General features: G+C 37.3%; 1 protein-coding gene across 1 annotated transcript; it reads left to right on the top strand.

Moving 5' to 3' along the window:
- Positions 1-1337: 1337 nt before the first annotated feature.
- Positions 1338-25281, top strand: rspo1 (R-spondin 1). The gene is made up of 6 exons (XM_066683393.1): positions 1338-1810; positions 7250-7818; positions 11036-11227; positions 14694-14837; positions 16010-16222; positions 23674-25281. Exons 2-6 carry the CDS (start codon positions 7722-7724, stop codon positions 23826-23828), a joined length of 801 nt encoding a protein of 266 aa, XP_066539490.1. The 5' UTR covers positions 1338-1810; positions 7250-7721; the 3' UTR covers positions 23829-25281.
- Positions 25282-25545: the final 264 nt, after the last annotated feature.

Raw genomic sequence — 25545 nt, forward strand, 5'->3', positions numbered from 1 at the left:
GTTATTTTGCAAGATAGATAGGCTTGTAAAAAGGATATGTCTCTATTGTCTTGAAGCAGAACTGAGGCGATATATTTCTAATGTTTACGATAGAGATGGATGTTACTATGACAGGCGTTGGTGTAGTGGAAGTTAGTTCTTTGACCCACATTTAAAAAGTAGGTCGAGTCCACGTAGCTCATCCTCTGTCACCTCTGCATCATCCGCTTAGAAAACTGTAGACATAGGACTACGGTAGCCTAATGTACTGGCTGTATATACGAGAGCCTCTGTGTCTTATTTATTACTAACTTTAAGGGGAATGTGTCTACTGGAGTCTGTCATGCTGACTGTTTTTCACTCAAGCTGCTAGATAAACTATTATCTAAAGAAGTCCTAGGACTGGTAACAATAGCAGAGCCCTTGTTGCGATGTAAAACCATTAGAAAATGATTCTTCAAGGGATCTTTCCATTCTAGAGAGAAAATAGCGTTGACCATGCAAACGGGCATTTATGTAATCTATTGAATTATTCTGTTTTGTGTTCATAGAACTATACAACGGTTGTACCGATAAACACTGCAGTATTTTTTAAGGGCCCATATAATTTAAAATACAACCATGAAAAAAACTCTTCAGTAAACACTGTCAGTGTCCATGGAAGCTAAGCTACACAACTAACCTGGATTGAATCCACAGTTTCCTGGCGTAAAAACTCCTGCATATTGACATAATCTGCCAGTTAATCCCCCCGCTGTTTAGCACCACTCTTTTGATGGGAACTTAATAAGAAGTATTTCATTTATGTCGTCTTAAAAGTACAGTAACATGCACTGTTTATTTCTAAGAGAATTAGGAAAAAAATGTCGTATTAAAAGGTATATTGTGTCACGCGAGTACTATGTCAATTCCATATGAAACAATATTAAATATGAGTAAAACAATTTGACAATATATGAACTTTCAGGGTATAACTCATAACTGAAACAAACCAAATGTGTCTAATTCATTAAGGGATGTGTAAGAGATTTTAATCTGAAAATCTAAGGGTAACCACCACTTTGCTTAATTCTCTGTTGTATCACACTACTGGATATTTTTAAAGCATATATATTGTTAAAGGTCATTGACATAGGTCCAGTCTTATATCAGAACACCAGTCCAGGAGAAGTCCATCACAGACTTTCCAACTGTCTTCTGTGTGTGTCTCTCTCTCTCTCTCTCTCTCTCTCTCTCTCTCTCTCTCTCTCTCTCTCTCTCTCTCTCTCTCTCTCTCTCTCTCTCTCTGTGTGATGATATTAGGGGCGGGACCAGCCCCGGCCTGCGCACGCTGAACTGCACTGGATGGAGTTGGATGCAAACTTGCTTGGACTGAAGCTGTGAACGCGAGCTGGATGCTTTCCGGGGCTTTAAAAGTGGATTTATGTGAAGTTTACAGTAGAATGACTACAGAGCGGCGCGCTGTGCATGAAGCCTGTGAGCAGCTCCGCTCGACACGCAGCTGAATGGATCTAGGACATTGTCACTCACTTTAATTTTTTCACAGCTTATCATTTTTAAAGTGTTGGCTGACAGATTTTTGGCAAGACTTCCAGGGATTTCTGGAATGACATCACATATATGGGACTGTCAGAGAGCACTGATGCGAAGTGTGTGTCCCTAGGGACCTGGAGCCTGAATTAAGCCCACACACACACACACACACACATACATTCACACACATATACACACATATTGGCCAATGTGTACGAATTACCCACAAGGATATCAACATAAACTGCACTGATATTCGTACCAGCAGAAAATTAATAAGTCTGGCAACAAACAGCAGGTAGGTTAAATACATATTCTCTTTGAATATATCTGTTTGTTTTTGAATACATTTTTCATTCTCCAGCAATATGTTGATTTCTCATAAATGCCTATAGCTTTAAGTATTTGTCAGTGTTTAGTGCACACTTAATTAGATTATTATTAGTTCTTAAATATTTCAAATAAAACATTTTAACTCTCTCTCTCTCATTCTCTCTCTCTCTCTCTCTCTCTCTCTCTCCCTATATATATATACACTTTTTATTTTTTATTTGCTGAAATATTTGCACAAATTATTATTATTGTTATTATAATAATTATTATTATTATTATTATTGCCAAATAATGACTCTAAATAGGCAAAGCAAAATGATAATATTATTCAAAATATTGCTGTGTTCTAGGTTTTTTTCCCCTATTTTGGAGGTCTTTGTCAGGCTGAAATATGAACCCCCCTTAAATGCCTCCATCTGAGTCTATTAAACATCCTGTTTGTTTTAGGACATGCTCTTTATATGTTGTATCAAGTTCTAGAGTTTCAGCACATACATGTCAAAAAGAAAGGATACTAGAGAACAAAAGATTTATTTTGCCATTTTACACCAGCACTGATCTACAAGTTCATAAATCCAGCTCTGAAACACAGGACAGACTTGTAGCCTATAGGATTCAACCTTTTTTGTTGCCCTCCCCTGACCTCAGTGACCGATACTCTATCCACTGTGAGGCTCTGACACTGAGAGATAACTGTGCTGATAGAGATACCCTCATTTATATGTTTTGAAACAATGCATGAATATTTCTAACACTATTGTCATTATTTTGCCTGTGGACAGTTTATGAGATTGTAATTCTTTAAGGACCTGCAATGGAGGAAAGTCACTTAGAATCAATCTGCATCTCAGGATCATTGCAAAAACAATAGTCTGCAACTGATATATTTTTCAGACATTGCTGTATATACACTGCATTACCTGCTATAATATCTGTAGCAAGATTAGGGAAGCTGCCTCCTCTTCCCTTCAGAGGAACCAGAACACTAGCATGAATGAAGGAGAAACATTTGTAGATGGGTTTATCCATGTATAGAGTCATTTAGCAAAATACACATACTGCACGGTGAAGACCAATGTCTATACAGATTGCATACAAATAAACAAACTACAGACAGTTACAGCCATGGCCAATGTTAAAATGATTTAATTAAATTGTCGCTGACCAAAATATTCCAAAACAAAGCAAGAAAAAAAATCACTAATTATATAACTCCAAAAAAGTATCGCACAACACAAGACAAACCCATTATTAAGCTTTCCTTTAAGCTAATGTAATATGATAGTTCCATTCCTCAACATACATTTGGACAAGTTCAAAGACAACTAGTACAATTTAAAAAATGGAGATATATTTTTGCAGTGGACAAAGAGAAAATATTATGGCTGTCATTTCTGTTTAGTTGATAGGACGTTTAGACGGTACATTGGCTGAAATGAAAATCTCAAATGGTTTATAATTACTTCATTTTACTGGGACTGTATACATAAATAACCAAAATGTACTTGAGGAAATATGTATGCAGATATTTCTGGTCTTAATAATGCTTGATCTCAGACAAAACTTTTATCCACACATTATACATTTTTGTATATGTCAGCTTCCCTTTGCTCAGCCAATCATTAAATTAGAAAATGGCCAGAATATATTAGTTAGCTTATGTCTACTTAAGGTTTGGAATGTTCGCTTTCCTTCTTCAGTAAAGTAATCTTATAGAGATAGGATTTTAGTTGCAACAATGACAATATCAAGTGAAGAGCGTTAGTGTGGCATATTCCTTATCTGATGCAAACCCTGGCAAGACGATTTTACTCCAAAGAAAACAATGTGCTGTTAGGTTCACTGTGTTGCCCTGAATGATGAGAGATTATTGTGTAATAGGACAGAAGAAGGAAGTTCAGGGTAGATCCACATCTGTTCTGCATTTGCAGCGCTTTTAACATATAGTGCAGGAGCTGAGCACCTAAATGAGTGTGGCTCCTGCTGTGGTATGTGATCTTGCCAGGTGTGAGCCAGTGCAGATGTAACATATATATTTTTATGGGGGCAAATATCCTAATAGGAGTTGTGTAAAATTGTAAAGGTAAATTTTATTGTATTTTACGCTTTTTCTACTTTACAGTGCCACCCCCTCGGTGTTCACAGTTTTTATGGATTTGAAGAGATTAAACTCTTTTACTTATGTCCATAATCTACAGGATTTATATGGCAAAGCTATGTACCCTTAAAAAGGGAAGTGTAAGATCACTGTACTGATACGAGTGTTTAAAAGTCTGCCTGGAAAAGAAAAAAAAAAACACTTATTAATTGACTTGGATTTGCTTTTCTTGCTGTAATGTATGGCTTTTAAGTCATAATTTTTTGGCATTGAATAGACCAGACATCTCTCTTGCTTTGTGCAGTATTTTATTACTCACTGTGTTTATGGCCTGTTTATTGCTTGGGTCTTTTCATGGTTCTGCTTTAACTTGCTGCTAAATGTAGTGCCCTGGATTATGCAGAGCTGTAGCACTTTTTGACCTGGAATCGAATAAAGCTTTATGTGCTCAGGGAAAAAAAGGGATGGCTGGTTCTGCCGGCTTTGTCAGGTATACTGCACATCCTCTGGCTTTGTAAGGCTCATTTTATCACGCCAATAGGGAGAATGGGTTATTTGTGTGCCCTCTTGAGTGCTCTCCCTTGGTGGCAGCTCTCTTTCATTGTTGCTTAAATTATTAATAAATCAAAAGGACTTACAAAGCGGGCAATTTAATCTCCTGAGTGTTTGATGAAGGGTTTCAGTTGCTAGTTTCAGTTTGTTGTGGGCTGAAAGTAGGCAATGGGGAAGAACGTAATGGATGAGGAGGCAAAGACAGAGCTCCAAGTAAAGTTGAAGTGTCTAAGTGCCACGCAAGGAGACGATCGCTCATGTACAGAATATGCCTTGAAAACCCTTACTAGGCCTGCCTTATTAGGGCAACAAAAGGCAAGTATAGTAAGACATCTTCAAGTAGATAAGATTATAGATAAAGAAAGTCATTTTTTCAGTCTCTCTCTCTCTCTCTCTCTCTCTCTCTCTCTCTCTCTCTCTCTCTCTCTCTCTCTCTGTCTCTCTGTATTGTGAAAGTTAAAAACATATTTATAGCTTCTTTGTTTAGATGCACTGAATTTGACAGATCAAAATAGTTACTGGTCATATGTGAATGGAAACTATATTACACAATGGCTTTCCTGCTTCCAGGGCAATGACATATGCCTGTGTCAGACATGACACATCACTCCCAATTAATATCTTCGACTTGGGCCTCAGACAGCAGGCGCTGGGAGTTTTTGGCTCATACTAATAAATATGACGAAGGTGTTAAAGACATTTGTCTATTATTCAGTGTCAAAGACAAATAAACGTTTAGAATAGAGGGGATGCCCTTTGCAGCAGAGTAGGATAAAGGTAATGATGTGGAGATGATGTGAAGGTAATGGCCTATGTCTCAGAGCTCACTCTCATTCATGTAGTGTTCAATCTGGAAGATGGAGACAATCCAGCAATTTTTACACATTCATACATTTGTCTGTTTTTGTGTTCTTGTGTTTGTTGGTCCATGTCTTTGTGTGTGTTAACAATCATTTCCTTGGCCACAATATTGGCTTTAGGCAAGAGATTTCTGGATTTTATTAAGTGTGATTTCACTGGCTGCATTTTAGGAAGTAACGTGATATTTCATGTTACTACCTCTTTGATATTTCATGTGACCCCTCCAAAGTGATAATCAAACACCTGCCCTTATGGCAGCATGCAGGATGGAGTTAGTTAGTGTACGTCAACGATGTGATCTGAATGAAACATGCTGATGATTTTATTACAATGTTAGCATATGGCAGATTGTAAAATGTGCATGTAAACCAATAATGTGGTTAGTTTGTTGTGGACACTCTACAAGTTGTTACCAGAGCTAAACCATAGAAAGAGTCTCCCCTCTGAAATGTGTTCAGATGATCTATCATTCTCTGTAATTAAACACTGAACCGCTTCACATCCATAACTTTTCACAACAGCTTGAATTATTTCCACAACAGGACTTTTTTCCCCCTCAAAAATGAGCTTGTGTATTTTCATCTTCTGCCTGAGAAAGGCTGTCTGGTTGATCTCAAGATCAGCCCAGATTACTGTTCTCTTAGCCTGCAGACTATGCAAAGGAAATTCAGTCTTTGTCTTGTATGTCTGGCCTTTCTCTGTTTACTTTTGATCATAATTGAACAATGGGTTAAATAACGCCACTCAGTTCACGGAAACCTCCTATACGTAAAGGAAAAATACATTAGTTAGAAAAATGTGATCTTATCATTGTAACAAATGGCCATATATAAATGGAGCAATTGAATCATGCTGAATGAAGTTTAATTGTTTGTAATGCTGTCTGCATTTGGTGTATTTTGGTATGCGAAGAATCAGCACATGCCTTCATCACTTTCACAACGACGCAACGACCAAAGGAACTATGGCCTAATATGGCACTGCTTTCCTAGATACTTCCAGGCATGAATTCTCTCTTACGTACTTTCAGACCAGCCATCCATTTCTTCGGGAATGTAAGAATCAGCAATTTAGGATCAGCTTCTCTAATCTATTTTTCTATCGTAAAAAGGATGTGACAATTGGGATAATTTAGTGTCCGACTCTCGTGCTACGATTTTCTCAGCTTTCAGAGTAAAAAATACATGCTTCTGTGTCCTCATTGTTTTCAGAGAAATGGAGTAAACATGTTTTTTCATTCATCACCCTTCTCAACAAGGCAACTTGAAGTGCACTGACCAAAAACTATTTGTGGTATTTGTTTCATTGTGCCACGACTGCTAATGATTTGGTAGAATTGGCCTCAGCTTTGATGCCAAGAAACAGCAGCCGTGTCTAGTTCAACAGGAATCTACTTTAAAGCATTATGCCCTTTTTACCCATATGAATATACTGTATCTGGCAAATGATTTAATAAAGCAGAAATTCTGATTTTCATGTGGACCCAGTATTAATATATAGTGTCTGTAGGCAGACATTGTTGTACAGGTTTTGAGACAATGCCTACAAATCATCCGATATGATTTTTACAAGAGCTGAAATGAAAAGAGGTTAAAATGAAAAATGTATTAAAAGATGAAGAAACACTGTAATGTAATACCATAATTTATGGTATATTTTTACGTTTTGTATTTACTTTCCTTTCTTCAAGTCAAGGTTCTAGTCAAATAATTCAGTGCTTTAAAAGATAATTCACTGGAGAAAATCAAATGCTCCACACATCTAATCTTTTTACATGCAGTCTTGACATGGCACTTTTTAAAGCTTATGTCTTATTGTGTTTTTCCTTCCTTTCTCCACCCACTCCTGTCCAACCTTCTCCAACTTTCTTTCCATCTCCTTCTCTCTCCCCAGCAGGTCTTGGCACCAAGAGATGTGTTGTCACACGTAGGATTCCAGGACATCTCTCCATCTTTTTTTTTTTTTTTTCACTCTCCCCTCCTCCTCCCTCATCCCTAATAAGACACATGCTCCTGGGCTGGGGCGCTCACTTGCACCAGCATCTCCTAGTCGCTGTGGTTTTGAGTCATATGCTGCCTCCAGCACTGGTCAGCTTTATGGGTTGAAAAGGGCAGTGTGGCCTTTCAGCTCACACTTTCATCTCAGCCCATCTTCCAGCACCTGAACTACTTCCATCATTCTCATCCTCAGCGTTATGGCCAGTGCCCTGGGTGTGCTCAGACGTGCAGCTGCTAGAGGCAGTGCCGGCCACAACTGGAACTAGAGTGCTCCACCTGCCACAGTGTGCACGGGGTGCACCCCCCCTCCCATCGCCGCATACATCTGCCTGCAGGGGGAGACCCAGCGCAGCTGGGCAGCAGAGACTATGCAGCTGGGACTGGTGGCACTGGCGGTGGTCTTCCTCAGCTCCATGGGTTACAATGATAGCCTCAAATTCTCCAGAGGAAGGAGGCACAGACGCAGTGAGTCATCACATCTGTCTTACTTTCTCTCTCTTTTCTTTATTTCTTTCTCTCTCCTTCACACACACACGGACTCTCATCACAGAGTTTGCTAGAGGATCACATCTACACATCACAAGGGTGCATTTGTTATAAACATTTAACTGCAGCAGTAAAAATTTATTCGTTTATTTTCAGCCTTGTTTACTCCACAAATATGGATCATTATAGCTCACAGTTTCATAGTTTTCTTCCTTTCTTTAATTACTTTGCTCACTTTGGTTTATATTAAGCTGTTTATGTTTTTCAGCATGTTTTGCTTTGTATCATGTACAAAGTGATTTCCTATGCTCTGACAGATGCTGTTCAGAAAGTTATCACAAGCCTCAGTGACAAATTGAAAACATAATATTTAAAGACATCTGTCTCATTACAAATGAGATGTGAATTATGACATTACAAAAGAACTGGCTTTCAGTATATGAAAGATATATTATTAATGAAAGTTAGTTTTAGATTTCCCTGCTACTCTGCAACATCATATTGTTTAAAATAAAATAACACACCATTCCAAATTAAATTAAATATCTCCTGGTTTATATCAAACCTTAATAATCAATAAATGTTTTGTGTTTTAACTTTGCATTCATTCTGTCATATGTTATTTATATATAAATATAAATATGTAATTTGTGAAGTATTGCAGAGCTCCCTCTACACTCTACAGAGTGCTATAGTTAATTAAACAGTAGACACAAAGCAGAGTATACTCCTTCAGTACAACTGCTGTATAAATGTGAGCACTGCATTTGCAGCTGGTTCATTAGAAAGTAAACATGCCTTTAAACATCAACGGAGAGTTTTGAAGAAATGTCTAAAGAAATTGTGGCATCTCCTGCATCACACCATTTTGCACTGTTTAACCCCAAAATCTCTCAGGTGGATCCTAAATGTCTGCACTGTTATCTAATATGTTTGTGCCAAATCTGTGAAGACATTATTTTTAATATTGTTTCATCAGTTTTACGGGTGAACACAGTTCAGACAGCCGCTATTTCACAACAGGCAGAGTTACTGTCAAATTTTAGTACTTGTTGGCAACCTAAAAATACCTAAATCAATGCAACAAAAACATCTACATTTCATTTTGCCTGCATGTTTAGTTGTGTTTATAGTGCAGATTGATTTAGAAAAGTTAGATGCCTCTGCATCTTAGTATTATGGCACATTGCCTGATGCAGTCTGTGATCCAGGAAATAGATGGTCAAGTCTTCTACCTGGTAATGACGAGGTGAGAACCCCTTCTTTCTTTTGAGTAAGTGAACTTAAATCATATGTGTAAATGAAATAAAGACAATTTACACTAAGTTTAAATGCAGTTTAGACCAGTGTCCCTTTGTTTTTTATAGGGTTTTATTACTGTGCCCTAGATGTCATCAAACTTGCACTAATGCAAGCAGCTATCCACACAATATTCCTGGAAAATCAGAGTTCCGTGTGTTTTCTTGGCCAGAACTGACTTTTAGGCCAAAAATGCCTCGCTTGTGATGTCCAGCTAAGCTGAGCAAAATTACTGTTTTCATTTGAGGAAAACAGACTGCAGTTCATTTGTCCTCCGCTCGTTTATTACCTCCAGGATGTTTAAGCAACAGCAGAAAGTTGCAGGCAGATTTATGCTTCATATTAATGTAGCTTAACTTTGTCCATGATCTTTTTGGGCACAAAGGTTATTCAACTTATGGTCTTATCACATTCTCTGCATGCTGTCCTCCAGATGAGCTGAACCATGTCTTGAAATCATGCCTCCATTACAGAGATGGCTACTGCTGCTTTTTTTTTTTCCTTTTGTGACTACGCACAGTCATGTCTCTGTTTGTGCACTGTTTGGCTAACCACTGTTTCATAAACTCAATCAAAACAATGATTTGCCCCAAACATCCATGCTAGTTTCATATTTGACTTTTTACTTTCTCCCATGTTTAAGTGAATTGCATGATTGTGGTGATCAAATGAAGAATGTCTGTATGCTTGATGAGTTTCTGGGCCAGAAGTGTAAATGATGCTTATGAAAAGGTGCTTATGTATAGAATCACTGATCAAACTCACTTTGAGGTGGAGTTCTGTACTAAGTTTCATGGGTGAAACAGTAAAGGTTATGTGGTTGCTATTCTAATGTATGTTTTGTTGATAACTGGTTGAGGGCTTTCTTGCCTGGTGGCAGTTTATAACTGATGTATGTGGTTTATATACAAAAGAGGACATTTTTTTTCTTATATAAAAATGTTCTCCTGGACTTTAAGAGTCTTTTGTGTCAGCAGAAATTCTTCATGTGTGTATGGCTTCTCACTATACATTCAGTGCAAATCTGTCATTTTCTCCCTGCCCCATATACTGCTGTTAGATAAGGATGAGAAAAAGCACGACAGGGAGAGAACATTCCAGTGGGTTGTAAGAAACAAACTGATAACTATAGCAGTGTGGTCAAAATTGATATATGACACCTGAGCGCACACACTTGTCACCTTTGCTGTCAGTTAAATATTATGCAGTAATGATTTCTTTTATCATAATAATGAGTGATAAGAGAAGGAGTTACTTGCCTGCATCCCAATTGGTCTTGTATCGCCCTGGGTACTGCTGATTCACAGAGGTGTATTTTTAACACTTTTACCATCAACTTTATCTTTGCGAGACAGGCCTCACAGATGAATTGCCTTCAGAGTGTGTATATTTAGAGCTGATACACTATACAGAACCATAAATCAGTGCAGATGACTGTGGTTTTGACAGCAATTGGCCCCAGAAGCAGGATGAGCACTTTGCACAATCATTTATTTCTTCTATTGTCTACAGAATGTAGTTTTATTTATTTATTCTTTGCCATAGTCAAAGTAATATTTCAAGTATGTATACATAAAAGACATCTGAGCACACATATGAGGTTATACAGTGGTATAAGTTCTCTGTTTTAGCATCATCCTAGAAAAAATAATCTGAGAATGGTCTGGGAAAAACTCTATTATGCTACCTTAAGTTATACCACAGTGTGCTTTTCTGAGCATTTTGCATGTATTATATTTAGTACTGTTTAACTGGAGTAACTTTAAAGGAAAACCAGACATGGCATTTTGTTTATCATTCAAGGAGATGACAAGGGAGATAAATAATAATAACAATAATAGTAAATATTAATAATAATTAATTATTCTTTTTTTGTCCTCTCTCTATGTTCTTATAGCAAGTACTGAAGTACCACCATCTTGCTCCAGTGGTTGTGAAAGCTGTTCTGAATACAACGGATGCACAAAATGTCGACCACGCCTTTTTATCCTTCTGGAGAGGAATGACATCCGTCAGATAGGGGTGTGTCTGGCCACCTGTCCCGTAGGATATTATGGCATTCGAAATCGAGATGTGAACAGGTGCACACGTGAGTATTGTTGTGACTAAAAAAGGAGCATTTTTAATTTTCATTAAGCTTAAAAATTTGAATAGTTTGAACTGGTCTGATTTGCTGCACAATTTGTAAATCTACTGAAAATAACATTGGGCTGTTAGATAGATCGTAATGTGAAAATGTTAATTGGACTTTTCTCAAATCTCAAATGTAGCTGCTGCAGTAACTGAAACCTTTTGCTAATTTCTTAATTTAAATTTCATGAAGATTTTCAAGTACTTGTCCTTTTCAGCATAGTGTAGAAATAAAACAAATGGATGATTTACAAAAGTCAGTTTAATGACATGTCTCATGCTTAAGGGCACTCGTTTGAAAATAGAGAATCATTCATTATTTGTAATTCACTGAGGAACTCCACCAGTGGCTTTAAACCAATGTGTCTTACCCAGCACAGCCGAGCCAGCGATCTGTTTCCTCTTACTCTGTGGGTGAAAAACAGGATTCAGGGAAAAAATCCAAAGCAAAACATTGGTAATACACTGTTTGTCTGTTTCTGTAAGGAAGTCTACATTATTACTTTGGCCTGGAAATGCAGAGTTCATGTTAGTTCAGAATTTGACCACCTTTTTCTACTCAAGCATTACATCTATCTACATTTTTAAAGGGATTTCCCTTTTTTAGCTTCTTCTCATCATAGTATTTCATACTACATTTATTGAATTGGAACATTCTAAGTTCTACTAAGTTTTCTTATGAAAAAATACTGTGACTGAAGGAATGTCAAGGAAAGTAAAGCAAGGATAAACTGCTGCACACTGTCTCTTATATACTGACTGATGGCAACTCTATGGAGGTAGATTAATAGCCAAATGTTATTATTCTTTATACTTTGAGAGTTGGTAGATTTAAATTGATTTAATTTACCATTATGTTACATATTTTGTAATTATTTAGAGAAAAAAATATCCTAATGTGACCCAACACTTTTGCCGTCATTTAGTATGTGCCCATCAATCAATATGCAATTAGTCCCTGCCTCTATCCCCACTTTGCCATTTGCCTGCAGATCAAAACCCTGCAAGTTGACTCAATTGGTTCCATAGGTTTATGGCCTAAGAAAACCTGGCTGTCAGAATGTGCCTGCATGTGACTCTCTTTGGAAAGCTGCAGGTTCAAAGCTTAAATGCTCAGCTAGGGTATTAACTGCCTATGCTTGGTATGATTTCTAGCACATGAAATACATAACACAGCCATGTAACCAAGATCAAAAAGAAAAACTTAATTTTCACTTTAACTTTTCCTGTTTGAGATAAGGTGCACATTTTGATAGCCAATTAGTGCAAACATCAGCTTTAAATACCTTGTATTTAGTTTCAGGAAGAAAATGCTCTTTTATTTTGTTAGATACAGTCTTGCAGCACATTACTTAATGTCTCTCAGATGTTAGTGTGAGACTTTCTTTTCTAAATGGTCATTAAAGGTAATCTCAATTCAGACATGACAGTGAAAGGCACTGCCCTGTGGTGTTTGCATTTCCCAGCCAAAGCCTTTTTCACACTATAAAGCAATTTTACTCTGTTGATAGTCACTCTCCTTAATTATTCTCTGTACGAACCGAGACACAGTTCACATCACAGTTGCTTTGTTTAATTAAGGTATGTTTGCAAGTGTGGTCTCCACACAAACATTACTAGACCCTTTCAATCTGTTGTATTGGGCATAATATAGAAAACAGAAAAAGTTGTATCATATATCGTCATTGTCCAAAGAAAAATATGTATCCCTAAAATAGTGTTTAAAGGAGAAGGAAAAACAACTTCTTAAATGTTTAAAATGGAAGTCCATATAAAAAGATTTTATTCCAAGTGTTTTTGAAGCATTTCTATTGTTCCATTCATCATGTAACTCCATCCTGCTGTGGTGGAAAATTGCTTCAAATGATAAAATAAACTAAAATTAGACAAAATACATGTTTTTCTTTAGACCACGATAATACATATCTGTATATTTATTCTGAATTAGAAAAGAGGAAAACAAAGGAGTGCAGATAAAATTGGTAAACAATATAGTAATACTTATTTTGCTTTCATATTCTGTGTTCTACTGGATTGCGGTGACTCAGTGCATGTTAGCCCTTCATTTCAACTTTTCGACACAAACCCCTCAGTGGTTAACCCGCTGTAATTATTCAATCAGCTGCTTGTATTTGATTCATCTCAAAATCCCCAAGGTGTCTTGTTAGCAACATTTGTCTTACATTAAGGGTACATTTGTAAATGCTTTAGTGAAAAAGTATTCTCTCCAAACATCACAAATGTCAAATTTAGTTGTCAAGCTTTTTAAAGTAGTAATTGAGAGCAGAGGTTATAAGAAAAAAACATGTAGCTAGAATACTCCAAAGACCTCTCCTGTCTTTGGCCCAGACCCAGTGGAGTAGATATAACTACCCTAGTGTCTACTCAAAATGCTTTTTTGACAGGTTCCCATGCTGTAAGCTAGACTTCTCCATATCTCCAGAGTATTTAACATCTCAGTGGAACCATGTTTTAAAACCTTGCCTGATGTTAATTTGATATTGCATGGACGCCATCTACAGATAAAGGCATTCAGATCACACAGATTGTTGGATTCATTTATGAAACGTTACGTGACATGGATTTAACTGCAAAGGAACAAATGAAACATTGGCTCTCCTGTAATTTCAGAATGAGATAATAGTGAAGGGAATACGGTGGGGAAGCGTATACTGGTAGTCCTGTTGCTAGGTGTCTGTTTTTCATTCTTGCCGCATTCATAATTGCCTCCAATTTAAAGCAGTTTGGTTGTTTGTTTGACTGAAGAAGCTGGGCTTGTAATGAAACAGAGGTGCAAGCAGCCGCACACAGTTCTGACGTGCAAGACTCTTGGACTGGACTTACTCACCCTTGCCTTTTTTTAAAAAAAAAAAAAAAAGAAGGAGAAGAAAAGATGGGTGGGCGGGAGTGGACATGTGCTTTTAAAAGGTTTTGGGTGTTATTTATGGTATAGCCTAATGCCTGCATATATCGTCTCTCTCAATGATTGTTTTTCCCTCCTCCACCAATAAATCTCCAAACAACGGTTATTCAGCCAGCATATTTCTCTTAAACATGCCCGTGAAATATCATAGCTTCCTGTAAGGAAGGTCAACAGTATCTATCATACATATATTTTACTCAAATCAAAGAATAAATATGACCAACAAAACAGGTTTCCTTAAAGAATATTTGCATATTGTGGCATGTCTCCATAAAAAATTACAATGATATGTCAGTGACAGTGTGCGCCTTCAGCAGAATTGGACCTAAGCGGTGCTGCAGGAACTGATCGAGATGAATATTTTATTGAGAGTTGGAAAAAAATATTTGCAAATTTTGAACAACTGATATATTTAAATATGAAAAAAAAATGTATCTGAAGGTGTATTTACTTTTAAATGCTATTACAATTCTATTACTTTTTTGCCTCCCTTTTCCTCCAGAATGCAAAATAGAAAACTGTGCAGAATGCTTTAGTCGAACATTTTGCGCAAAATGTAAGGAGGGTCTGTATTCCTACAGTGGACGGTGTCACCACAGCTGCCCTGAAGGCTTATCCACTGTCAATAGCACCATGGAGTGTATAGGTGAGTGACCCCACAATTCAAAATTGTAACACACATTATATAAGGAACACTCTCAAACTCATGCTGAACTGTGTTATACCTCAAAGCTTGAAACCCAGATAAAAATACTTGCATTAAAGGATTTGATAATACAGATCTGACATTATTACATTGCTATTACTTTTCTAATTGATATCATTATCAGTTTATTTGATCTGAAGTGTTGACACGGACTCACACACACACACTTGAAATATTTCCTGCATAAACTCTGTGATTGTTTTTTTTTCACTTGTGAAAGTCAGGTATTGATGTTATGAAAATACAGAGAATTAAATTCACAGATGAAGTCCCTACCATTCCTGAAAAGCATGTCTTACCAAAATATATTTTCAAATAAAGTGTTTGCTCCACTCCACAGGAATCAAAGCAAGTACGAGAAGAAACCTGCAGGGTTACACAAGTTTTTTCCACCCTGTTCTCCCATTTTCTCTGGGGTTTCTCAATCGCTAGTGAAAGTAACCTTGGAGGGGGGCCTGCTGGTTGATAAGGGCTTTATTGATTTATTTTGAAACTTGTTCTGTCATAAACAAGCAAACAGAGTGCTAATAGCATTACTCCCAGAGACTGCCCTGGCTTCCCCAAGCAGTTTGGCTTTTATACGGAGAGCCTCATTTTACAAAGTTATGTTTTGGCATCACCCATGTTCACTTACCTTTGTCAAGGGGTCAGTACAGCAACTCTTATCATATAATTTTTCTCCCTGTGATTGTTTCTGGCAGTGTCAAGTTCCTTTCAGCTACCCTGCAATGTCCACCATGCAAAGAGAAAAAGAATAAAAACTCCAGATACTCACAAAACCCCAGAAAGAACAAAAAATTTAATGTTGAAATTTTGTATCCAAACGAAAACAGCTCAGACCACATGGAAGTCATGACTTGAGCTTCACAGTGTGTCATAAGATTGGATATAAATGAAGCCCACCACATATAATCATAACAAAAGCCCTCCCTTTGAGTGAGTGGGAACAAGTGAATATGAGTGATGCTGGATATTACCAATCTGAATCTCAGACATGAATTCCTAAGGGTTCGCTGTTTTCCTCAATATTTGTTTGGAGTATCTCTTGACCTGTACTGATCTTTTTCTCCTGAGGAAAGTGGTTCATCTCTCTTTTTTCCTTTTTGTTTTAGTGCAATGTGAGCTGGGAGAATGGAGTCCATGGGGCCCTTGCATGAAGAAAAACAAAACATGCGGTTTCAAAAAGGGTACTCAGAGTCGTAGGAGGGAGCCCATGCAGCCCCCAAGTCCAGCCACTGTCACTGGACCTGCTTCTGCCTCCACCTGTGCTGCAGAGATTGAAACACGGAAGTGCACTGTGCAGAAGAGGATCCCCTGTGGAAAAGGTAAGCCATTGCTAGAGGAACATGAAAGAGTTGATAGCGTGAAAGAGAAGCTAGGTTTTTTGTTTTAAAACTTGGAAATATTTGCAAGCATGAACGGTAAATAAATATTTGCTTGTGGAAACAGTAAGGCAGTATATCTGTTCGCAATCAGCGCGTCCCTTCATGGATGTGCCGTGTAAGCACTCTTAAGTGAATCTTTACACGCTGCATCCTTAAGCTAATTTGGGTTTGTTTATGTAGCATAAGGACACAATGTTTGTGTCAAAATAGAACATAAACAAATCTGTGAATATGAACAGTAAACAAACAGCAGTACAGCTGGCCGGTAATCTGTGCATCACTGGCACTTGATCTGAAGACAGGCTTGTGTTGGTTGTTTTCACTTACTGAGGTCTGAGGTTAACAGCAATATGACGTTCAGGCACTTGAGTAGAGATGGAAATCAAATGAGCTGCAAGCTGTACAAACTAGTTGTGAATAAACTATTTGGGCCCTAACCCTGTTCGAAGTCCCTTTCAGCTTCCCCCTTCTTCCACAATCTAAACATGTTACATTCATTTGTTGTGAAATGCCTCATTTAGGACTTGAACGCAAAAAATTGGCGAGTTCAAATAAATATGTGCACTGTTCCCTGTCTAGTTCCGCTGTGCTTATTAATACAGTTAGCTATCCACTGGTTCGAGTTTATGACTTGCTGCAGAATCAAAAGTGTCATGTTTGGACAGTTCATTTTCATGAACTTTGAAATGTTCTCCCTTGCAACACATCAGAGCTCTAATCATTATTAAGGTCGCTGATCATTTTGTGCATTTGCACTTAAATTAGCTGTTGCAAGTGGTTGTTTTTATAATTTCCCTTCAATTTCCCCCCAGGTGGTCCTATTGCGTGAAAGCAGTCTGCTCATATCAATTTTCACACGTTAGATTACAGCAGCTAAATAAGCTTTTGAGGTTTTTGAACTTCATGTGCAACTGAACCACTCATTAACTCATAACTTAGTCTAAATACTGCTGCACATGCACATTCAGTGATAGATAAGCGCTGAAACATGGCCCCTCGCGGTTGTTAAGAACAAATTTTTAATCGTGAAAAACTGCAGATTGCATAATTCAAGAACCACTATTTCATCCCCTGAAGTTTCTCGCTCTTTCTTCTTTCAAGAATTTCAAGTAGGCCGAGGAGCATGTTCTTCTTCAGAGAAGAAGTGGGCTACACGAAGGACTGGGTATGACAGCACCATCTGAGAAATGAGAGGCAAATTTACACTGCATGACGCCCTCATTGTGGAAAGAATTTCAGCCCCAGGTCCATAAGAATAATTAACAGTGAAATATTATAAACTACCCCATAAAAGAAATATACTGCCTGCCAGATTTTTAAACTTAGTGACCACTTGTCGGAAAGAGGGCGGAGAGAGACGTGTGTGTGTGTGTGTTGCACTGACCAGGCTTGAACACATGGGAAGACATTTGTATGCAGTGTGGGCTAGAACAATGCAAAGTTAAAGTTGGCGTGTGTAATATACAGTTATCACAGTTTGTTATGCTTGCTGTTCATTTGTTTAACCTCAGCGTTGGAGTTGGGTGAATAGCAGAAAAACACTTTAATTTTTTTTAAATGAACACACAGGTGTCAGGTATCTTGACCCCCTTGCCTTCCTTTCTTTTTTATGTGAGTAAATGAGCACCCGTGCTAAATTAGCAAGACTGTTAATACATCTGCAAGAATTGGCTGACAGGGCTGCTGTAAAAATCACAGGGGGCAACGCTTGTATAACACAATGATTTACTGGTCTGCAGTACTCACGCTTTGTGTCGATTTGGCCGAGCACTCCCTTTTTTTCTCTTCATCCTGTAGCTTAATAAATAGGTTTGCACGAAAACCGAATTTGCTGAATGCATGATTGCTTTTGTCAGGCTCTGGTGTTTAGGTTGGATTAAGGGGAGCTGTAATCACCGCTGTCATAAATGAATGGAGCCTGCTCCAGCACCATTAGTGCTTTATCAGAGGCAAGCTAATGAGTGTCCTGCACACTGAGCCTGAGGCTAGGGTTCCCCTCCTTCTGATTGATGAGGGCTTTGCTTTCTTTAAACTCACTTTAGCCTGCAAATCATCATTATCAGAGTCTAAGATTGTGTACTCGTGGCTACTAAATTCCTCTCCCGAGTAGGAGTTTTCACAGAGCAAACAGTATAAACTAGAGGCCCTGTGAAAGTGGAGTAACTTGTGCAAAACATCATGTATACATCTGTATCTCTCCAGGTAAGCCCTTCATTGACAGGCTTGTGATATTTCATTTGATATTTTGTTAAAATACAGCAGAACTCCCACACAACATAAAACCTTCTTGTTCTACATTTTGCCAGGCAAGAGTTTCACATTATTACATATTTTGTTGCAGGAATCAAATATCATTTCTCTCCAATGAAAAACATGTGTCTTCCAAAATAGTAACTTTGCAGGAAAAGGAAAAAAAAACTTTCAATTTAAAAAGATTTTTCCAAGTAGTTTTAGAGCCGTCCTATTCCTCCATTCACATGAAAATGAAAGTTTCACACAATGTGAACGACAGCTGCTGTGTTCAAATGATATAGTGATCTGAACATCCACAAAAATGGAGATACGTGTTTTTAATTTTTAATTGGACAGTGACCATGTTTAGAATAGTACTGCCAAACGAAAAAGATTATGAGATCAGTATCATCTAAATAAAGGGCTTGAAAATATATCTATCACCTGTTTATTAGTAGACAAAATCATTATACTACATCAATAACAAATTTGACGGAACATTGCCATGGACACAATAAATATCAGTGTTAAATGTCTTATGTAACTAGTAGAAACTGTTGTTTCATGTGTTTCTACACTATGCTTACGTCTCTGTAAGGATGGCACACATCATGAGCACAATTTTGGGAATTCAGATTGTTGATCATCATACTATCAGAACTATTTATTTACGTGGAATAACAACAAATGATCAAATTTCCGTTCTCTATTGAGAAAACCCAAATTATTGGATAAGACCACGGACCATTTCTGCCTTTGCTTGGATGGCAAGCCTATAATTTCGTAGCTGTGTCTAATTTTGTATGTGAAACCAGTGGTCATCTTGACTGGAAATTCTGAAGTTTACAAAAGCAAAGTTTTGGCTTATCTTCAAACAGCTGGTATCCGGGCAATTGCTGAGTGCAGTGACTCAGCAAAGAGCTTCTACATATGCTGCAGGCATTAGGATACGTTGTTACTAAAAAGGCAATTATGTTATGTTCTTAGAGGCCTGTTAATAAGAGCATCAGTTTAGGTGAGTAAAAAAGTAGATCTGGTTTGTAGACTCTACCACTTGAAATACGTCAGAAACACAGACAGTTGCTCCATGTTAGCTGACAAGTTCTATATAGATATGATTGGTAGTGAAACCTGATCACTGATTCCTTCCTACCAGTCTATGACCCTAATTCTTTGGAGCAACATATAGTCAAATTTGACAATAAAATGATACATCCATAAATTCACTGGCACACTACTGAAACATCTGTATGAATTAGAACATGTTCATGTTCTAATGGCACTTGATTATACACATTAAAGCTGATTCATCAGTTACACTAAAATGTTAAGACAAATTGTTTCCAGGTCAAAATAATGATTTTCACTAAACTAAGTCTTAAGACAAAAATAACTTACACCTTGGAACTTAGCACCAACATTTTTACAACACAGTAAATCCAACAGAATCACGTTAATATCATGTGCAGAGTGACAGTTGAAAGGCATGGAATTTTTAATGAAAAAACACCAGAATCTGTGAGACCCTGATCTGAATTCAAACTGCCTTTATTAGTTCTGTGTTAGACATGGCAAGCAACAAATACTTTAGAGAGGAATTGTTTTGTTATATAGTAAAATGATTATCAGGGTCCATGTTATACTTTCACTGTGTGGGTAGGATAACCCTCCCTCTCTCCAACACAATATGTGTGAACTGTTAAGTGTAACACTAATTAATTGGCACATCGTTTTCCCTTCCAAGTGTGTTGAGCTGTCCAGATGTGTTAACTGCAGTTTGAAAAGATATGGTGCCTGGCTTCACACGTTTTGAAGAAAGCACACAATAACGTAGACTGTTGGCACTGTGTAATAGAAGGAGACATACGTAATGGATGGAAATGGATATGACTAAAGAGGGGGTGGAGCAGGGGGAATTACTGTAGGGGTGGGAATTATGTAAGTATGAATAAGAGTTTTTTTGTAGTTGTCTTTGCACTTAATTTCCATTTATGATCTAAGGGAATCTATATGATTTGCTTTTAAAACAACATTTACATACTATATCAAGTTCTTTTATGTGAAAGTGGATTTTTTTTTTGTCCTTTTTGTCTTGCATTTGTGGTTTCCCATGAAGTGTTACCAGAGTCAAATGTATACTGAGCTTTCCAGTGGCTGAAGGTTAATTTATCAATCACGATAAATACACAACTTAGCATTTAGAGCAAGATGATATTGGCATTTTATGGATACATGGAAATACGTTTTACTCTGCCTATACTAGTATTCCTAAAGACTCACTTTGTCATTATGTACATGATCTAATAGTTTTTTTTTTTTTTTTGTGAAAACCGTTCTCTTTCATCTTTAAAGCCTGCAGACTGTTAGCCAGACACAGAACAGAAGACTTTGCATGTATATGTCAGACTGTGGAATATAAGACCTTAAAGAACAGACTGAGGGTTCAGGAGTATGCAGTGGCCGTAAGGCTCATGTCATCAAACACGCGCAAATGCTCTCCAGCACCATATGAGTGTTGACTTGGTTTCCAGGGAACAGTGAGACTCACAACACCAACTTCATAACAAACATCAGTCAGCACAGAGGCCTTGCTCCCCCTTACAGTAGTGCTGCTGAAGCTGGTGGGAAATGAACCAGCATGTGTTCCTTTCCCCTTGGTTTAGATAATGCTGTAATTCAAGTGGCTTTGCTGGATGTCAGAGGTTGAGTGTCACCTAAGCTCAAGGAAATAGAACATTGACACATCTAGAAGCAAAAGTAGTTTCAAAATCTATTTATACATAGGTTAAAAATAATGTTTTAAATTAATCTACAGCTCCACTATAAGAAGTCTGAATAACAGCAAAACTTTTTAAGTGCAGGACCTAACAATATAATAAAATTAAAATGATCATATAATTGATACATTTTTAAAAAAGTTATCATTTCATATTCCTTTAAAACACCTAGGTTTTTAAAAATTCGCATTGGTATAATAAGGGGACCAAATGACAGCTCACCTCTGGTGATTCGTATACCCAATGTAAAAGTTGTATCGATGTTCAAGAAAGGTTAATGTGTGACTTACTGAATAATCCTAGCTATGATATGACAGTATTTTATTTAGACATCTCACATTCAAGCTCATTTGTATATCTGTCACTAACCTTAGACCCCTGAAAGCCTCTCTAATGGATGTTTGCATTGATGAAGTAGTTATGCACTTAAAATAAGTGACAGACATACACACATGGAGCTTAGCTGTGCGAGTGTGCTGGAGAAGGACTGTTGAAAGAGCATCTTACTTTGGCCAGTTTGAGTGTTTATAAAGGCCATTATGTTCCTTCAAGCCTCGTCTCACTAAGTGTTGAGACTCCTCCAGTCCAGAGCGTCAACCCTCACAAGGCCTTGATTATTAGTGTCTGGGCTGCAGTTATGGCGTACAGAGCACTGTTGTGTGTTTCCTGTCAGCTCCACATGTTGCTGGGTTGCATCATGATGGCATTTACAAATAATTCAGCACTTTTCCTTTACAGTCAGAGTTGATGAAATAGATTTTTTTTACATCACAAATCAAACACAATGGACAAAATGATACAAATGCTTGAAGACAGTTTAACAATACACAATACAAATTGCCCTATTATGGTTTTTTTTCTGCTTTATGAACATGTTGGAATGGACAAAATGTACCCATAAAACAGCACTCCAAAATTAAAAGGAATAGGAAAAAAATCAAATATTCATTCATTGTCTGTATCTGCTTATCCAATTCAGGGTCGCTGTGGGTCCGGAGCCTACCCAGAATCACTGGGCGCAGGGTGGGAACACACCCTAGATTGGGGCGTCAGTCCTTCACAGGGTGACACACACTCACACATTCACTCACACAAACCTACAGACACTTTTGGGGTTGCCAATCCACCTAAAAACATGTGTTTTTGGACTGTGGGAAGAAACCGGTGCACCCGGAGGAAACCCACACGGACATGAGGAGAACACACCAAGCTCCTCACACAGGTCCCTGCAAAACTACCTGCTGCACCACTGTGCTGCCAAGAAAATCAAACAATTGGTAAAAATATATTATTAAAATATGGCATGATGGGCTGACTCCCAATCAGCTTTTCGATACTGCACACTTCTAACTGTATTTATATTAATGCAGAGCAAAGGCACGTTATATAGACCATCCTAATCCTTTTTGAGCAAAGATGTGATTTTAAGAACAATGTTCATGAAAAACCTATTGCAGATTTTGCATCTGTAAGTAACACCTAAGTTTTCAGAAAGTAAGACATCATGTTATATTGTGATATGACTCAAATGTGGACGTGATGAAAAGCTGTTATTTTTGGTGAAAGAACATCAGATATTCCCTATCTGTGAAAGAAGACACAATTATTTCCCATAAGTCCTAATTATGTTCTTGCATCCAGTTAACAACTCAGGGCTGTGCTACAGTTAGATGTAAGATCACCAGCTGCAAGATGTGATGCAAACAGTTTTTGCCAGTTTTGAATGATTTCACTTTCCAGGACTGGCTTGCGTTAATGTGTTTTATGTGAGAAAGGAACATCATATCTCATCTGGTCACACCAGGGATGCATTTTAATGAAATGTGTAAATGGATTCCAGACAAATATTATTTAAAGGATTATACACATCGTTGCTGTCCAATTAAAAACATGTATCTTCAAAAATGATTACTTTACAGGAGGAGGAAAAATCTTACATTTCATTGGAAATCAATGTAAAAATATTTTATTTGAAATATTTTTTGAGCATTCCTGTTGGTCCATTCATGATAAAAATTTTACATAATGTGAAGGACAGCTGCTATGGTCAAATAATGTAGTAAACAAAAAAATGCCAAAAATGAAGATACGTGTTTTTTAAATTGGGGAGCAATTAAGTAAAATTAAGTTTAAAAAATAAAAAATTATTTTAGGTCAATAAGAAATAAAAACTTCATTTTAACCGGTAAAATACACAAACCATAAATTAATCTTGGGGAGTGCACAGATTATATACAATATTCAGCAAATTATTCAAAACCAAGTTTACTAATTGTTGCATTGTAATATTGTTAGTGTTTTACATTTTCATACTTTTAAAATGAGTTATTTGTTCTCTATGAAAAGTATTCTAAAAGTATGAATTTGTTTTTTTTTATTTAGGCGAAAGGGGGGCCGCTTCAAAAAATCGAGGACAAGCAAATGGCAAAAGTCGTGGCCGGGACTCCAAGGAGCATGCCAAAGGGGGTGGCAAAAGAAAAAAGGGCCAAAATCCAGTGACTACTGCCCCATCCATCATAACAAGCACCATGACCTAACCTTGCAGTGACAAGTAGTGGTGGACTAATGAACAGAAAGTCCACATAAAGGCTGCTACTGCACATTCACATAAATGCTCAACGAGAACTGGAGGATTGCTGCAATAAATAATGAACTATGTACTGTATTATGCTAGGCAAGGAGTAGGGAAAAGGCATTTGCCTGTGCAGTTGGAAGCACTTTGAAAGGCTCTACTTCTGAAGGTTGTCTTTTTTGTCAGCCTGCCCATAGCGAGTGTTTGGTGGGTGAAATGTTTTATACATTTCACATTTGCATTTGATCAAAGGATTAAAGACTTCTGTAGCTACACCATGGAAGATGCTTCACATGAGGTCTTTCATCCTTATATGATTTCAGAACATTTAAAAGCTGTTAACAGCCTGTTGCTGTTTTCCTAATCTCATTTTAATTTGGGTTTCCTCCTCCTCCACTGTTGGCTCTGCTTACTTTTGTGACAGGTACTGAACAGATGGAGTCTGTTGGCGTGGTTAGCATAAGCAGGCGAGGAGAAGATGAATACTATCAAGATTATTTACTTTTTTATTTCTATTTTTATGATGAAAAAAGGCAAGTCACTGGAACTAATTTGTGTTTTGAGAAAGAGAGTTTATTTTGATAGTGAACATTTCTGTTGACAAAATGATTCAAAATCTGTCCGAAAGAAAAATGACACCAACAGTAAGAACAACTCATGCAATAATTAGCTAGAAAAGCTTTGTAATTTAATCACTTTTGCTAACTATGTTTAACAAAATGCTGATCCAACAAAACAGTACTCCGCACAGACTAACAATAAGAGGAATGTAAAATGTGTATTTGAGATCTGTGTGATCTTTGTTTGAGTGTGTTTGTTTGTATGTCTTTATGATCTTATTAGGAGAAAGGAGGCATACAGTGTGTGCAAATGTTCACAATTGTTTAAGGAGATGAGCTCATTTATCCATGCAGATGTGTGTGGCTTGGAGCATGTACTTTGTTAGATTATAGTACACATGTATGTGTGACCAAACCACAGAAGTGAAAAGAAATGGGATAATTGTACCAGTACAGCTATTTCACTAGCCTCTTCATACCGTACAGCAATCTACATACCATATGGCTGCTCAGTTTATATACATGTACTTTTGCAACAGGGTCAGATATATTTAGCACATAATCCATGACGCTCAGCAATATGCACCAATATCAGAAAAGGCAATGCAAGTGATGCAATTACACATTCACTGACAGTTTTTGCAGCATTCTCTTAGTCTTCCTGGACACAAAAATATTTGCTTTCTCCATAGATATTTACCTTGGACATGATATGAATTCTAACACTGAAGTGGTCTACATCAGTTTATATTGATTCTGGTTATGTTATTAATACAATGCATTTTATGTTATTGTATACCTTATTATTTCAATCTCCTGCATAAATTGAAATGTACAATTTACTTAAATAAAAAAATTGGATGCAGTAAATGTTTTTAATTTTTTTTTTTAAACAAGTTTGGTCTGGAGTTGGGGTTCAACGTAAATACTTTTTACGTCCTAAACCACTACAACCACAAATAACAGGACACTTGCAGTTGCACCCGAGTGTGAATGACTTACTTTGAAAGATAAGATAAATAATTATAAAATATTTAATGGGCTTCACAGTTGCACAACAGGAGGTGTCGCTGTTCCACAGCTTCAGGATTTTGGGGTCTGTTCTCCCTGTGTCTGCATGGG

Source organism: Hoplias malabaricus, chromosome 10 (assembly GCF_029633855.1).
Source record: "Hoplias malabaricus isolate fHopMal1 chromosome 10, fHopMal1.hap1, whole genome shotgun sequence".
Lineage (NCBI taxonomy): Eukaryota > Metazoa > Chordata > Actinopteri > Characiformes > Erythrinidae > Hoplias > Hoplias malabaricus.

Coding starts and splice junctions, on each gene's coding strand:
- rspo1 (XM_066683393.1), top strand. CDS start 7,722: ATGCAGCTGGGACTGGTGGCACTGGCGGTGGTCTTCCTCAGCTCCATG. Junction 7,819..11,035: donor AGGAAGGAGGCACAGACGCA/GTGAGTCATCAC, acceptor ATGTTCTTATAG/CAAGTACTGAAGTACCACCA. Junction 16,223..23,673: donor GAGGATCCCCTGTGGAAAAG/GTAAGCCATTGC, acceptor TTTTTTATTTAG/GCGAAAGGGGGGCCGCTTCA.